General features: G+C 38.4%; 1 protein-coding gene across 15 annotated transcripts in view; it reads right to left on the reverse strand.

Moving 5' to 3' along the window:
* Positions 1-17870, reverse strand: part of NRXN3 (neurexin 3) — a 962727-nt gene that overhangs the window by 76694 nt on the left and 868163 nt on the right. Inside the window, exon 1 of one of the 15 annotated variants that reach the window (XM_064423710.1) lies at positions 17666-17704. The exons of the other annotated variants lie outside the window; for them this stretch is intronic. Within the exon in view, the coding sequence (XP_064279780.1) occupies positions 17666-17689 (24 nt within the window). The 5' untranslated portion in view covers positions 17690-17704. Of the gene's footprint in view, positions 1-17665; positions 17705-17870 lie in introns of those variants that run through there. 15 annotated transcript variants of the gene reach the window in all.

The raw sequence follows: 17870 nt of genomic DNA on the forward strand, positions 1-17870 counted from the left end.
TTGTATATCTGCATGAATATATGTGACTAAGGAAGGAGGCAGGACATTGAGGTGCTGGAGTAGGTCCAGGGAAGAGCAGGAAAGCTGAAGAGTCTGGAGTACAAGTCTTATGAGAAATGGCTGAAGGAGCTCAGGTTCTTTAGCCTGAAGGAAAGGAGGCTCAGTGGGACACGTCAGGGGAGAGGACAGGAGAGACCTTATTACTCCCTTCAACTACCTGAAAGGAGGTTATAGCCAGGTGAGAATTGGCCTCTTCTCCAAGGCAGCCAGGCACAGAACAAGAGGACATGGTCTCAAACTGTGCTAGGAGAGGTTAAGGTTGGACATTAGGAAGAAATTCCTCACAGAAAAGGTGATTAGATATTGGAATGGGCTGCCCAGGAAGATGGTAGAGTCAGCATCCCAGGAGATGTTTAAGGAAAAACTGGACCTGGTACTTAATGCCATGTTCTAACTGACAAAATGGTGTTCAGTCTCAGGTTGGACTTGATGACTCAGAGGTCTTTTGCCACCTAATTGATTATGTGATTCTGTGAAAAACTTTGTGTTTTGAATGTGTGTAAGGAGAAGCTCTTCTGGTGCCAGTGAATGAAGAATTTAGACATTTATGTGTGCAAGGGTAAATGTGAGCAGGAATGTGCAATGTGTGTATGTAAGGTGCAAAGTTGAATTAAAGACAGTCATAAGTTCAAGTATAAATATAAATAGTCAGCTCCCTGTTTGAATGAAAATCTTAGGTAGGCAGAAGCTTAGAAAGGCAGTGCAATTCTGTTTTCTTTTGTGAAAATTCTTTTGTAAGCCTGTCTTTTAGGTTTTGAAGGTTTTGGAGTACATTTTATATTCTTGCTCTTCCACATGAAGCAAAATATGTTCTGAAAATGATAGTTATCTGTGAACTCAGCAACTCTGCCAACTAGAAAAACAGCTTTCAGCCCCACAACCCGTTTGGAGTGATAAAGAATTGCTGTGGTCTTGCACTGAAATGGACTGACTTCATTATCACATTCAATGATGGTTTTAACTTCATATTTCCTCAGCTCTGCCTGAAGGAAAAATGATAGCTCTGATAACCAAAGAATATTATTAAAGATAGTTTCCCAGGGAGTTTAATGATAACTGCATTATTTCTCCTTAAGAAAATGAAATTGTGAAGCTAGTTATGTTCAGTGTGCTCAACACTGGGAGACTCTGTACTGCTAGGTTTTAAAGGCCAAGCTGCCTTGTTTTTTTTATTCCCATGTGTCTTGGATTTTTATTCAATGGAACTGTTTTTGGGTCATACTTTGAAGGCAAAAATAAAGTCTTCCTAGTAAGTGATCTTTTAATCAGATTGTGGTATTTTCTTTGGTGGTTGTAAACAATGAAAATGAAGTCTGGATTTAGTTATTCATCCACTGTGTATTTCACTGCTTGATCACATTAGGGATTTCATGACAGAGAAAACTTGAACTTTATCAGGCCCTCCTTATCTTTGGCATACATTTTACAGTTGATCTTGCTGCTATGTATAAGAATAGTGGACTTTTTTTTTTAAACTATGTGCACATGTTTATGAGTGGTTCCAAACTCAAAACCTTCTTAAAATGGTTTCTTCAAACACAAGGTGATGAATTATAGACAGGAATTTGTTATTCTATTATACAATAAATTCTTCTATTTGAAGCGATAAAGGGATGGATTCTGTCCTTGGATGTATTTCACTAAAATGGTAATTATAATCTGGTACACTACCATTACTGATACAACATGGGCTACATTAACATCCTTCCAGTGATAAGAATTGTGCCCTGACTTTATGAGGTCACATTGGAAGCAGCAGATACTTCCGTCTGAAAAGGCAAGCCAAAAGGAACTATTTAATCTGAAATTGAAATATGCTTTATAAATTTTCTTCCACCAAATTTAACGTCATCCTTAGGAAGATAGTAAATACCAAGCAGATCAGATGAGCGATCTATCTAGACCAGTATCATTTATTCCCCAGAGCAGATGCCAGCAGCTGTCTCCAGAAGACTACACCCACAATTTCATGAGGTACCATGAACCTCAGTTACTGTTTCTCTACAGTTTCACAGTGTGTTTCTGTTAGTGCCTTAAAACAAGTTAAAATCTCCTTTTGGAGTCCTACAAAATATTACTGAGGAGTTTCTCATTAGTATACATTTGTTTAATCCTCTTTTGAGCACTGATAAATTCTTTGGTTTAGGCTCTTTTTTGTAATTAGTTTTATAGGTTAATTATCTTTTGAATAAAGTACATTTTCTTCTATCGTCTTCAAAAATATCACCTTTCAAATCCTCTGAAATCTTCCTATTCTTGCCATTTTGGAAAGGACAAATAAGAATGTTCAGTATTTCCTGCCCAAATCATTCAGGAATTTTTCCCGTGCCTGCCTGCCTTTTTGCCACAGCCTCCTAAGTATTTCCTGCTGTAATTTACTCTTGTGTCCCTTGTCAACATTAGCAGCTGTTTTTTGAACTTCCTTTAGTTATACTACTTCATGATTCTATGAGCAGAAATAAATGCTACATCCTTGGTAAGGATGTACCACTGTTTTATATAATGCTGTGACCAGTGGAATTTTCTACCCCATTATTCCTGTATCACAGTGTAATACTTGCTTTTTGACTTCTGCTGTGCAACGAGCAGATGTTTTTACAGAGCTTCTGGCAATGTCCCCTAGGTTTTTGTTTTTTCTCCCTGAGTGGTTACAGTTAATTCAGAACCTAGTAATGTGTATGAACAATTCAAATTATTCCTTGCAATGAGCATTACTTTGTAGCTGTCAACAAAGGATTGCGTATGATGTTCTGCTGCCAATACAACGTTCTTTATCAAGTGCCTCTGAAATTCCTCACCGTCTTCTTAAACATAGACTTCCATAAATAATTTCTTATTATCTGCTGATCTTGCAACTTCTTTGCCAATTCCCTTTTCCACATCACTGATTAAATACAGTGGTCCTCAAACAGAAGTTTGAGACACTCTTTCATTAACCTTTTGCCTTTTTTCTATTAACCTGAAAATCAAGTATCTATTTCTCTTTTTGGTCTCCTGTCCTTTGCCAATTTCAAATCATGACAGACATTTACCTTTTCCTATCTGACAGCTTTGCTTCCTTATCAGCTCTTACAAGGAATTTCTGAAAGACGAAATAAGTCCCATTTATTTGTTTCACTATCCCTACTGTATGGATGGCACAGAATTAATACTGGCAGATTGGAGAAGCACATTCAATCCCAGATTCTCACTCTCATATTATATTAACTTAGGTGCTGGTTCATACAGTAAATTCATTTAATTACCCATCTAACCAATTTTCCTAAAGTCACAATCACTGAGCTATATAAACATGTACTGAAATAATGCGTACTCTGCTTCTATTCTACAGCAGTTGTTTTCATGAATCTTTTTCGAGCTGTTGAAGTTTTGCTCCTCTATTCTATCTGAACCCCCTTTTTGTTAATGTAACAACCTATCCCTTTATAATATTCTGATCTGTCTTCCCAAAAAGAGCAGGTTTGAGGCATGATCCCTCTATCATAGAACAGCTTCCAAGAAATTATTCAGCAACTCTCTAACGCTTTCTAGGAAGTGTAATTTCTCCCTTTACTCCTTCATTGTCTAAACAACACAGGGATACTTTATTGAACATTCTGATTCTGATATTCCGCCTGTAAAAATCATTAGTCTGTTACTGCAGACAGTTAACTAAGGACTTCCAAAACAATTTATGTCTTAAAGCCTGTGATGAGAGGACCTAGAGAGAGAAGTCCAGGATCATGAACCATCCTGTAACTTTTCTATGATGTTATCAGGTTCAGTATTTAAGTGGTAGAAAAGAGGGGAAGAATATTCAAACTGAAAGTGCCTGGAGAACAACAGGGAGGTGAATAATACAACTGGATTTTTCAAAACCAAACTATGTCAAAGCAGCCAGCTTTCTCCATGGGTTGTTGATGAGGGTAGAACCAGAACTTTATACTTTGAAAACCCTTTGACAGAGTTTCACATGACACAGGGAAACATATTTCTTTCTACATAGTGTCACAAAACCAACTGAAAAACATATTCTAAGAATAATTAGCAGTAGTTCTGAATGAAAATGGGAGGTTATCCTAAGTCTATTTGTCCTGCTTTTGGTATTAATATTTAATTTATTTAGGATCTGGAGGATAGAATAAAAAACAGGCTGATAAAATCTTCATCTTAATCAAATTTGGAATTTGTCACAAAACTGAATTTACTTCAAATTTATTTTTAAATTTAAAATATAGGAGGTGCGATGCAATAAAACTAAACACAGTTTCTACAGTAGTTTAGAATAAACCTGCCTGACTGTATAATGAGGAGTGATCAGCCTGGCAACAGTTGAGAAGAGGAGGACCTAGCAGGATACATAGCAATGAAAAAACTCATGCTGATATTAAAATAGGGAACAAAAGACCAAGGTGTATAAATACAGTTACAGCTTACTGCAGAAATATAAACCAGGGGTCTACTATAGCCTCCTGTACAATGTATTCAACGTTGGTAAATATTTCCTTAAACACTGTATTTGGGTGCTACAAAGTCTGTGAAGTTACAGGGCAAACAGCTGGAGAATATACAGGACACTGCAACAAGAACAGTTGGAGCTCTAGAAAACAGAGACCAGAAGAAAGATGAAATAACCTGTTCTTTTGCCTAGAAGTCTGGGCCTGAACATGGCAGCAGTACTAAAATATGTTAAAGTGTGCTGCAAAGAAGGTGACTTGAAAGATGGACATGACAAGAATCATGAGCTTAATTTGAAGAAATGGAGGTTTGAGATAAAACATCTGTCTAGATTGAGCCCGAGGTTTTGTGAGCTCCTTTTCACCCTCATTATCTACAATACTTACCTAAAAAAAAAAAAAAAGAAAAAGAAAAAAGAAAACAGCTGCAAGAAAAATGCTGAAGGTATCAGAAATGGCCTTGGGCAATTGGGAATAGGCCATGACACCGAGGAATCAAGTTAGAACTGTGCTAGTAAAAATACCTCTTGGCTTCCTATTTTAAGCCATGAGCAGCAACTGAAATGACTGCATCCATCAGAAAGAGAACCATCTAGTCCCAGTAAGTGAATTGAGTCATATACTCTGGATTCATCCTGTGCCATGGCACTGATCCACTGCACAGCCTTAGGCAAAACACTTGAGCTTTCTGCACTTGCCTTCCTTCTCTGAGGGAAGAGTACACAACCTACCTCAAAAGCGCACACAAGTGAATCATGGTAGAGGCCCTGGTTAAAATGGTTCATAATCAAGGAAACTGAGAAAAAGCTTGCTTCCTAGAACACAGCTCCAGATAACTTAAGGGCACAGGATCATTGTTCTCTGCACCATGGTCAAAGCCTGTGTAATACAGGTTGTTTTGATCCTTTCAGGCAGGCTGTCAGAACAGCTGAAATAGTTCCCAAGAAATACACAAAAATCTCAGCAGATGGTCACCACGTATCCTTTCAGCCTATTTCTCTGCTTTTTGCCTGCCTTCTTGAGCAGAAAAATCACTGCTCCAGTGCACTCCTACTGAAAGCATTTCACAACATACCACAGTGAAACAAACCATTTCAGTCTAAGGTTGTTCTGCAAGACATTCCCCTCTGAATTTCCTGGGCAGTATGAGGTCCTATGTCTCCTACTTAACATCACACTACCCTGCTTTCCTCTGTGCACTTAATTTTCATTCTATCTTTAGGAATTTTACAATCATTAACTTAATGGACAATTATCCTAGGACAGATACATCTTCACACTTTATAACAAGAAACAGAGTCCAAGTGTTGAATTCAACATCACAAAGCAGGGCAACATCTGAACTGAAAACAGGTTCAGGTTGATCTGATTTCCAGTTCTGTGCCATAACCTACATACATGTATATATGAGTATGCATGGATATATATGGATCCATATTAGATGTATTTTATATTTCCATATGTGCATGTGTAAAACAGTTTGCTTAGCTGTGAAGACAAATAGAAGCATATGATTCCAGTTTCCCTTTACTCTGTAACAGTATATTCCAAACAGTTTCAATTTCAAAATATGCATGAGACAACTAAGTACTTTAAACTATATCTTTTGGGGAATAATGAACACTTCTTAAGGAGTCTTTAGGGGGAAAAAGACTAGAAATTGTATATGTTGGCTAAAATTCTTTTGATTACTGTGCGCCTTATTTAGAAAGCCAACTCTGATCTTCTATTTTCTGGAGAGCTTGCATTCCTAATTTTGGTTGCTTTTTTCTTTGTTGACTGCAGAACTGATACACTTTGATTTTCATACATGACTTATCTAGTTTCCATGTGCTTCAAAGCTGTCCAGCCTGAAGGCATCTATTCTGGCTTCAGTCCAAGGCAGACTTCAATACTTAGTGGCAACTGGGGACATGCACAATAGGAGAACACAAGTCCTCTGCTCTTAGATTTCTCTATTTAAAGGAAAAGGCTAAGCTGTCAAATACAAAAAATGGAAGCTGTGACAGGGCACAGTGTAGAACGCACTGTATAGAAAAGAACAAGAAAATTGTTTGCCTTTTTGAAAGACTCCAATTGATAACTGACACTCCTGTCACCTTAAGTCACCTGATCCAATTTTCTACTAAGCAGTTCAGAAAAATCTATAGGCAGCGCAGCCTTTGCCAAAACAGATCAGAGCATCAGTCAGTCCTCCTAGTTACAATACCCTGCCCCTTCATGTGCCTGGAGAGAACAGTAGCTTCTCTCATCTTCTATTCAGTCCTGCACTGTAGCAGATCAGATAACCTCACTCAGAATGAGCACCCTGTATTCATATCTAGCAGCAACCACATGAACCTACATCATCACTCTGTTGATAGTCACTGTCTTATACACAGGAAGGGGGCAGTGAATTTGTTCTATGTGAGAAAGCTATTGTACCACACTATTGCAATATCTGAGCATCATACAACAGTATTTTATAGGCAGTGACTGTATAGCTGGATCAATTGCTTCCTCTCACTTCATCAGCCTAACCTATTCACCTGGAAAACATATTTTTCTTTGGCAGAGAGGAAGATCATAAGCTTTTTCCTGCAGTCTTCTCTCACAGAAACGGTGCTCTTGGGTAAGAGGTAGGCTAGAGAGAAGCAGAAAGGGAAGAGAAATTTCAAGGTGATAAAGTGACCACTAGCTATTAGAAGAAGTGAGAAATACTTTTTCCTGTTGCAGCTCTGCATCATTCACAAGAATGAGGGAGCAAAGAGGTCTGGAAGCTGAGATGAGCAGAGGCCCTATGTAGAGTCATGATTCTCTGCAGATACAGAAGCACACTGCAACTTGCCTTTACAGAAGTCTGGTATAAATGGTGTTGATTTCATAGCTGTTTGTCTCACAGAAAAGCAGAGCACAAAACAGCAATGCTTCAGGAATACATTATGGCTAAAATATGCAAATTAAGCATGGCTTTCCACTCGTGCAACATTACTGAGTATCCCCCTGTGTCAGAGAGTTTGGGAGTGCCTGTTGTGCGGGCATCAACCTACACATCAAAGCTCTGCTATTTCTACAAGGAATAGGAGGGTAAGCAGCTCTTCCCTTCTAGCCAGTGATTAATCATTCTGCACTGCAGCAGAAGCCATACTCCATAGGCTTCTGACTGGCAATGTTACAAAAACAGAAGGATGGCCATTTGACAGAAAATTGTTATCTTCCCTCTCCTGTGTATGACCACACTGATAGCTGCACAGGAGAAGTACATGAACAACCTGTAGAAGTTACAGAGTTGACAACACACTTTCATCAACTCCACTTTCAAAAGCATCATCCTAGAACTGCAAATGTTCTTTCAAAAAACTCAATCCTTTTTAGACTTTACAGAATCTTTCTTTAAAAAAAGTCTGGCAACAGTGAATTCCAACAGTACTGAAGGCTAAAGATTTCCCATTGCAAATATATTTCTATCAGAAGGTCATAATCCTACTCTGTAGAAATAACATCCGTCATTAAGAGTACTTGTTTCCCCCAAAGTCATACGTCTCTGACCTCAGCAAAAAGGTGCCATTTAAGGGGAACAGACTTATGCTCACTCTGATCACATTCTCCATATGTACACATAGAAGAAAGAGCAGTGAGGATGTTTCAGTGATCAAGATTCTGATTTTATCCCAGAGTACAAGATTTCAGCTAGTGATTTCAACTTTAAGGGCTTTAACTTTTCTCCTCATGTTAGGAAGCTTCTCAGATTATAGCTCTATCCCTTGGATATTGAGATCTATCAGAAAATGACAGAAATTATGCCCTCAATAACAGAATATATTAATGTCCAGAAATGGGATTGCTAGTGGAATAACTTGGAAGCTACAGAAAGCATTTTTATTAAAAACTCAGTGTATTACAAACAATAAATTAACAGATTTGTGCCTTTGTAATGGAACTTTTAAGGACTGATCATTCAAGATATTCTTCAGTAAAATAAAACAAATAAACTAGATCACCCTACTCCCGCCTATGATGCTCATACTATTTGTCTAAAAATACAAGTATCAGTATCCAAACTGAAGTGCATTTCAGTAACACTCAATTCCTTAGTCATTAAATTGAAGACCATAAAAGATTCTCTCTTTAAAAATATATGCATCTTTTTAAAAAAGAAAATTACAATTTTTATGGAAAGCTTTTTTATCTTCTGTTATAAATGAAGAGAATTTGCATTGAAGTGCATAAACTAAAGGGAGAGAGAAAGAGGAAGATGAGGGAAAGCGTGTGAAAGAAAAGGGGTGTAACTTGATTGAAACACAATTTATTAGCTTCAAAGGTCAAGGCAGCCAGTGTTTTCATTGGATCTGTTTACCTAGGGGCATTTGCAGTGCCTTGACCTGAAACAAATGAGTTGCTGTGGCAGTGCTTCCACATATTTATGTCATTCCTAGGCTAATGCAAGCATTTCTTGAAGTCCTAGTGCAGCACAGCTAGCTCTGTGCAGTCACTATCCATTGGCTGAAAATGCCAGACAACAAGCAGTGGCACAGAACCATCAAATAAGTTTTTTCAACCTTCACTTCATTGCTACTGGATCCTCTTTGCCCTTGGGTTGGTCTGGTGGCAAACATCCTCCATAGGCAAGAGGTGGCAGCAAGGGGTTGTGCAGAGCCGTTTCACTGAGGAACATGCCTATCCATGCAGAAGGAGTGTTCTCTGGAGAGTTACTCCTTGCCAGGGTATTTCAGATGTGCTTTGGGATACTCACAGCACCAACAGTACAAAAAAAGGCAAATAATTAGGTAACCAGCAGCTTTCCAGATGATCTACTTTCATTTCCACTTGAATTTCCAGGCTTGCAACTTTTCTCAAAAAGAATGGCTCATCTAGTTAATAAGGAAAGTTCAAGATACTGGAGTTTTCCAATTCACTCGAGTTAAGACTATTAAATCTTCTGTAGCAGTGCCTCAGATGTCAAGCCTAGTAGAAAATGGCATCCTGGCTGACATAGCAGATGTTATGAAAGACCAGCTTTTATGCTCACCCCATCTTTTATTAGCTGCTTTGGCATGTGGGCTGAATTTTTCTGTCTTGAGAATATAACCCTGAAATTCCTAGTAATACTTTTGCCAGCAGTCTTCAGCCTCTGCAGCTGGGTTGCTGAGTCTCTCCCTGAGGGAAGCACCCAATGAAGAGAAGATGGTACCTGAAGATGCTTCAAGTACCCTGACTTCAGAAATTCTTTCTACAGAAAGTGTTACAAGTTCAGCCTATGAAAAAATGACTCTAAAAAAGACACGTGAACTAAAGCCCCTCACATGAAATGAAATGGCAGATACGAATCTGCTCTTCAGCTGGGGGTTCTACAGTGCCACACTGGACAAATGAAGGATCAATTCTACCAAATTATAGGTCACTACTACTGCTTGTTCCATGTGCTCCACTAATGCTCCAATGCTAAAAGCTGAATTAGTGGCAGGTTTACCAAAGGCTTCAGCAGCTGAAGTATAAAGCCAAGACCACTAAAGCTATAAATTATGGCATAATACCTGCCCATTCACTTCACATAAGCCACAGAAATCTTACTAATCATATTGACTCAGAATGACTAGTGATTTACATTGGATGTGTTCTGGAAATCTAGAGATTTCCTTCTTATTCACATAACTTATTCAAAAATGTTTTACAAAAACAGTTGAAGCCTTCAAGAGGTTAAATTAAAAACAACTATATAATAGCAAAGTTAACCATCTTTTTCTTTTAAAATTTTCCTTCCATCTCAGTGAGCACAGTATCACTAGTGCTTACACATGCCAGCAATGCAGAAATTTGTCATCTAATAATAGTCCAGGAAGTATTAGAAGCTGCTGTGATGCTCAAAGACTGAATCATCTTTAAGGTCCTTCTACCTGGCAATAGTCTCTTTCTGAGACACACATCTAGACAGAGAAGGGAAAGACAATGTTCCAGCCTCAGGGTTTCTTACATATACAGCAAAAATTAGAAAACCAAGAGGTAAAACTGTCTTGAGAGCAGTGCTTTCATGGGATGATAAAACTAATTGGAAGTTTTAGGTCTGCAATGTTAAAGGAGAATTTTTTTTCACCCTCTAACTAAAATGAAGGCCCCATAGAGGGAAGTTTTTTCAGAAGCTAAGATACAAACAATTATTCACGCATTAAAAAGTACTGCAAGAATTAATTTAAGAAGAGCAATAATCCTTTCCCTGTATGGTGCAGATACCAGACATAAGAGCAGGCAAAGGCTGATAAGAGGTAACTAGAACTCACTATAAAGTGTCAGAAAGTCATTGTCATACAAGAATGGAATGCTGAAGAAATGACATTGACTGAAAATTCTCCCCATTCCCATTAAAAGTTCAAATGAGATATTTTAATTCAAGCTGATATTATTTAGTTATACACCTCACTTCATTTTTCAACACCCACTCGAACACCAGTCCAACATTTATATTCAGTTTTGACAGTTCAAAGAGTTACAGCATTTGGGAGCTGTTGGTAACCATCAGATACCACATAATGTCACGCTGGCACAGTACTGGTATCTGCAATTATAGTTTTACATAGCTCAAAGAAACAACTTAAATGTACAAGTGTGTACCAGGAACAAAAAGACAAAAGATCAGCTGGATACAGGCTTACTGTAGTACCACTGTTATCATTATGTGATATATTTGTTTGCAATACAACACAGCCCTAGCAATATATTAAAAAGAAAATGTTTAAGGTTTGCAACATAGCCTGCCTATGTGTAAAAATGGGCCTAAGGAGACTGATACCGTATTTTGTTTGACAGCGTTAAGAGATCAGAATCTTGACACATCATTCTTATCTCTGACCTAAAGCTCTGGCCAGCCTTTCCTCTTTTTAGAACACTCATTTTAATTAAAGGTAAACAAATGTGAGGATCCAAAGAAGTGTCTGTGACACAGCAGAATGGAGAAACACAAATGGTTTTCCAGTAAGAATAAAAAATCCCAAGTCTGAGAGTGGTCACTGACATTTCTGACCTATGCTCTTTAGGCATCTCCAGCCACATGGAGAGAAGAGTCACGTTCCCTGCACCAGAATAATTGTGTCAGCATTACCCATTGGTTGGAGATGCACCCAACTGCTCTCAAAGACCTATGGTGTCCCCTTCTTCTCTGTATTCAGAAATGGAGGCTTGTCCCAGAAATGCTAACAAGTTTGTGCAGGCTTGTGTAACACTCTGGAAGAATAGTGCTGGGCAGGACAAGACCACTGCACTCAAAAAAGAAAATGGGAGCTATTTTTGCACAACTCAGAATAGGAATACAGCACGTACAGCTCATCGTCTGCTGTGGTTACCTTCAATCCCAGCAGTGACAAGTGCTGAGCTGTATGTGCATTTTCATTTATCTCTGCAGCTCCAGGCTGAGGGCAGACAGCACCCATTTTACCACAAGACCATGCTTGTGAGACAGGACAAGTGTATTTTCAATTTGCAAGTAAGCAGAGTCCTGTCAAGGGCAATATTAATTTCTACAGGGTCTGAAAAGCAGATCATTATTCCTGACTCTGCCTGTGGGTTATTGGTGCATTAAATAAAAGAAAAAAAAAACCATCCCAAATAAAGGCATTTGTTGTTATTGCCAGCATTCTGCATTGGTCTCCAGGAAGATGTGTCAGCTTACTGCAGGTTTCTTCAGATATATAATAACAGTACTAATACAAGTGATTAATTAGTATTTTTCAGCTATAAAATGCTTTATAAAAGAAGAAAAAGGAAATACTAATGGCACATCACATAAAGAAAGAATCTGGGCTGGGCACATAGGGGCTTAAAGGCACAGGGCAATATTATGTTGAAGTGTCAGGCAAAGTCTGGAAACAAAATGTTATTGAAGAGAACAAAGAAAATGGTGCCTGTAACAGCTGGGGGACTTGACCCAGTGACTAACGTAAGGTTTTCCTGCAATGGAATCCTGTAACTATATAGTTTGTGCCTAAACAGTTGATTCTGCTGCCCTATCTACTAGACTGTGCTAGAGAAGGAAACTGCACAAGTTATTTACTGGTAACAATTAAATCAGCACAATGTCAAACAAAAATTTCTACACTGAAAAAATTGCTCAGTGAACTACAGAAAATACCACGTGACTCATGACCACTAAGAAGAGTGGTAATAATAAAAGGAAGTTTTGAGAGTTCAAGGCAATTTCTGCATCTCTTCGTGTCAATTCAGAAACAACTGTCCTCCAGAAAAGTCTGTGTCCTCTTGAAAAGAAAAAAACAAGCTATCTAAAAAGTCAAATTCAAAAAACCCAAACACACCACTCAGTGTGTTTCATCAATTCGGAACAAATTTGGTGTTTTCCACCCAAGCTGCAAATGTCAGACAACACAGACTGCATAAAGAGCTATTCCCCTCAACACAAAGGAAGTCCTCACTAGCAAGTGTCAGGCAGTGAAGGGAATAAGAATTCTCATGATCCCAGATTATCATAGTTAAATATTTCTGCAGTAATGAAAGAAATTATGGTCTGACTTTATTTCAAGAATGAATAGAACAGAGACAGCTTTGGGCTGCACTGACTAACCTATACCATGTAATTCTTAGATCATTGTGAGGTGGCAGAGGGCATTTACAAGCTGGATCTTAAGTTTATCATTGCTTGTCAAAAGAGAAAGCATAAAAAGAAAAAGTAGCAGGCTAGTATAAAGTAACAACTAGTTTAGAAGCTTGCTTCAACATTCATTCTTATTATTTCTCTTGTGTAGTTATTGGACAATTCTTGTTTTGTTTAATTCTGATTTGAAAGAAGAGAGTCAGGTTATTTCAATTTCTAGCTAGCTATATGTAGCTAGAGGTTTTCACCACTCTATAGTCACTGCTGTAACTACACTGATAAGTAGTTACATGTGACTTAGCCTTGAAGTTATCTGTTACCAGGTGAGTGAGAGAATTCTAGACAGAAGCACAGAGATTAATGAAGGCTGTCTTAACCTGCTTCTCCCATATACACTGAATTTTAGGCTGCCAGTTCTCATGGATGGGATTACAGAAAACAGCAAACAACAGGTATGACTGACCAGAGGGTTCCATTTCTCTAGTTTTGTAACACAAAACCAAGGCCAGGCAAATAAAAAAGCAACTGATTCTAAACAAATAAATGCCAGTATTTTATATTTTGTGAAATGTACTGTTGTATTACCATGGCTAATTGAGTAATAAACATCCTGGGAGGATTAAGTATTTTCATAAACAGTGCTTGCAGGAGTCTTAGCCACAATAGTAGTTTAAGGCAGTAGTTTAAGCACTCCTCATTCTCTGGGAATCAACATCTAGGGACAGAATACAAAAGAAATATAGCACACATACAAAATTCATGAGCAGGTGCACTGGGAAGGTAACAATGTCCTCAGAAACCTCCTGGCTGTTTCATGGGCTCAGCTACTGCCTGTTAAGCCCATTGATCAAATTAAGACTAAGCCCTACAAGGCAGATGCCTACGATTGTCCCAGGAAAGAGCTTCATTCTCTTTGTATTTTGCAAATTTGCTGGAAATTGAAGGGTGCACCCTCTTCAAAGTGGGCAGAGATGGTACAGAGCCTCTAGCATTTGTGAGACTCGTAAAAGCAACTCCATACGAGGGAGTTTATATCAATGTATTAGGTTTGTATTCAGCTGGCATTAAAATAAACAAAAGGTGGAAGCACTGAAGAAGAAGCAAGGAACTATGAAAAGATAACTGCATGAGGAAGGAGAAAGACAGTATGGTGTGATGTAATGGCAAGACAGTGGAGAGAAAAACAAAAACCAAAACCAGAACATGCAAGCTGAGACAGAAAAGATTAAGTCTGAGCCCTGGCAGTCTAACAAATTTGCTGTGAATTCTTTGTGGGGGAGACAGCTGCCACTGAGTGCACATAAACACTCCACAGCAGAGCAGCTTCAGAAAGCACAGCAGAGGTCATTCAGAAACTCTCCACATCTCAGAAAGCCTTTTTTATTTTAGAAGAAAAAAATCCAGAGATTGACATGAATGGTTTGATTTGTTTTCCAGGTCTGCAGAAACAGATGACACAGGAAAGCCTGGAAAGTGCGTGTGAGCTCATCATTTTTACAGAAGCCTTCAACAACACAGCAAGCATCTCAGCCTTGGTGAGGGGACCATGCAGGTGTGCCTGCCACTCTAGGAGTACTTTAATAAAAAACTTGCCTTCCTGGACAAGTAACTAGTTTTACTTGGCTCTTCTATTTTAAAGAGAAATAAATTCCTCAGAAACCATAAGATGTTAGCTTGCTACAGAAGGAGTAATAAATAAACTATTCTCACGGGATGCCAAGAGAGGGTGTAAGATATCAGTATAAGAGGTCAAAGCCAAAGGTAAGTTTAATGAAAACCCTTGACAACAAATGAAAATTTTCACTGGTTCAAGAAGGACTTCAAAGTCGTAGAACTGTCACAAAATGAAGTCCAAGAAATAGGCTATTAGGTGAATACACCTAGGGGAAAAAGGATATTTGTCTGAAGAAAGTACTGTATTGCTTTAAAAGGTTTGGATCTGTGTCTTCATTGGGCACTACAGAATGTAATACATGCAGAGAAACTTCAGTAACAGTTTGCAAGGGCACTGAAAAACTTTGCCATATTAAGAAATAGCCTCATTTAGAACAAAAGCTTCTGAGTGACATCCTGTTTTACTATTGCGGCAGTGGTTGAAGACATTAACGTCCCCACCAGAGGTTACTGTCCCTGCAGCAAGGGCAATGAAGAAGACCCATGTGTCCATTCCTCCAGAGCTCCAGTTCAGGAACCAGCATGCAGTCTAACCTGATCATCTAAAGGGGCTGGCCCTGTAGCACAGGCTGTGACCTGCAGCAGCTCAAGCACAAGCATATGTCCTGATCTGCCAGCTCTGTCAGGAGGCAGCTTAGAGGAATGATCGGAGACTTGTGAATGATGACCTACTAAATGGCAAAATTCAGAAAGGAAAGTCTTTAAGTCTCAAACATTGAATCTTTTCCGTCTCTTTGATTCTGCCACTGAAGTTGGCCACTTGCATTGTCTGTTCATTTGCTACCCATGAACCACAGCTACCTCTGAAGACAGTTGCAGTATAACATCCTATCAATCATGTCAGGTCATGTGTGAACCAATTAATCTGAGACAACAGATAATATGTCCTGCTTTTCAATAAGCAATGTGACAAGTTAATATGGTGAACATTTAACACTGCCTAAACTGAGATAATTTAGACTTAGTATGGACAGTGCTTCTCTGTTGTCCAGACATGCCTGTTTTTCCCCGACAGAAAAATAATTAAAAAAGTCAAAACCACCTACTGTCTCCATGGATGAGAACAGCCTGCACATATTAACATGATATACAAAGTACACCATGAAATGCAGATGGGGAAGATTCTCATTAATCAGTGGATGCAATTTTATATGTTAGAAGGGGACATTGTTGAGGTAATTGTCATATTGATATCATTTGACTATTCAGAAACCTTTCCTTGAATATCAGTTTTATGGTGTCCTGTAATGACAGCTTGGGTATTTGTTTCCTGCTTTGGTTTGTTTTTGTTTCTTGCTTCATGGCCATGTTGAAAGCATCCTTCATTGCCATTCCAGACTACTGCTGGCTTAGCTATGCATTATTAAACAATAATTAGCTGCTAACCTACAATTAACTGCGTATCTGTGATGAAAACAAACAATCCTTAGATACAATTTGTAAGGTGCTTCATAAAGAAATCTTGTTAACAGCTGTTTTCATTACTGTTAGCATGCATACACAATGGTCCAGCAGGTGCCACAAGAGACTGAAGCCTTTGGGCAAGCAGGTTTGAAATCCACCTGCTTCCCTTGCTACAAAAAAGAGAATCACAGCCCTACACAGTAAGATTTGGCTGGAGGGATTGCTTAAGTCAACTCCCTCTACCTGGTACTATGTCAAAGGCATCAACTGAATTAACAGTTTTCCCAAATTACACACAAGTAGGAATGCAAATTCTTTATCCAGAACCAGGAATGGCTGAACTTGCACATACCATCTGATGCCAAACAAGGTCAATCAAGTTCAAATTGGCTTTCCGATGCTGCCACATGGGCTACAGCCCAAATTTCACTGCTCTGTGCAAAGAAAAATCATGCCAGATACATTTAAATATAGCGAAAATGGCACCTGGAACAACACGATCTGGTTAAATGAACAATGACTGCAAGCAGTGATCAGAAAAAATGCAGTCCCACTACACACACCAAACCAAACTTACAGGATGCTCCATACTTCTCCACATCTCTCCCAGGACATATGTGCAATTTCCAGTAAAAAGTGCTTATGATCACATTTCTTCAGTGTTGTGAATTTTCTGTTAAAATATTGCTTTGCATTTTCAGAAGGCAAATCAATGTTCACAAACACATCCTCATTTCTATTATTCTATAAGTTTTAGAACTGTCCACCAGATGTTCTTACATGAAGATTTCCAATAAAGAAAATTTTTTCTAGTAAGAGAGAGTATGGCCACTCCTGTCCACTGACATCTTTGACAACTTTGAGGCCATAATTCATATTATGGCTTTTATCATAATTTTTATCTGCATAACTCAAGATAGAAATTTTTATTTTCCAGACCCACATTTCCCTGCAAGTAAAAGTTAAAAATTAAATGATGAATGATAAGGGGAAAAAAAAAAAAAACGAACAAGATATGAATTCAATTTTACTTCTGCAAAATAAAACCAGCCTTCCTGTCTTTCAGAAAGTACTTTTTTTTTCTTCTTTTAAAGGGTCTGCCTGGATATCAAAAGGGAAGAGAAATGGCAGGGGTCTGGAGTGATTTTTTTCTAAAGTCTTTGCCTTCTATGAATGAATTTGCACAAGACTTCAGAAAACAATGCCCTGACTTGAAACATGATGAAGTTATGATTTAGCCCTCATCTAAACTCCATACAGTTCTACAGTAAAATGTATCCATGATATTAATAAAACATACTAATAAAAGATGAGAATTTCTATCTCAAAGAGATTAAATAAACACCTGGATTACTGAATTCTAGGTAAAGTACATAGGTGTTTTGAATTAATAGTCATTATTTCTCCCCACACCCTTAGTCTGAATTAACGGACCATTGTGGGTGGATGGCACTAGAGCTGCAAAACTCTCAGATTCCAAGGCAATATAGTGACAGGTACTGCAAATATAACTTACCAGATGGAGCTTAGCTCTACCCATGGATAATATTAATCCTCCTTCTTGTTTTCTATGTAATATCCTATTGGAAGAAGTGGGGTAAAACACTGCCTAACCACGATCACCTTTCATTGCTACCAAGTTGCCTCTCAGCTCTAGAAAGACAAAAAAGCAAGGGAAGAACAGCTTACAACAGGAAAAAATTCTCAAAAAATGAAATCCC

This window comes from Passer domesticus, chromosome 6, assembly GCF_036417665.1.
Source record: "Passer domesticus isolate bPasDom1 chromosome 6, bPasDom1.hap1, whole genome shotgun sequence".
Taxonomy (NCBI): domain Eukaryota; kingdom Metazoa; phylum Chordata; class Aves; order Passeriformes; family Passeridae; genus Passer; species Passer domesticus.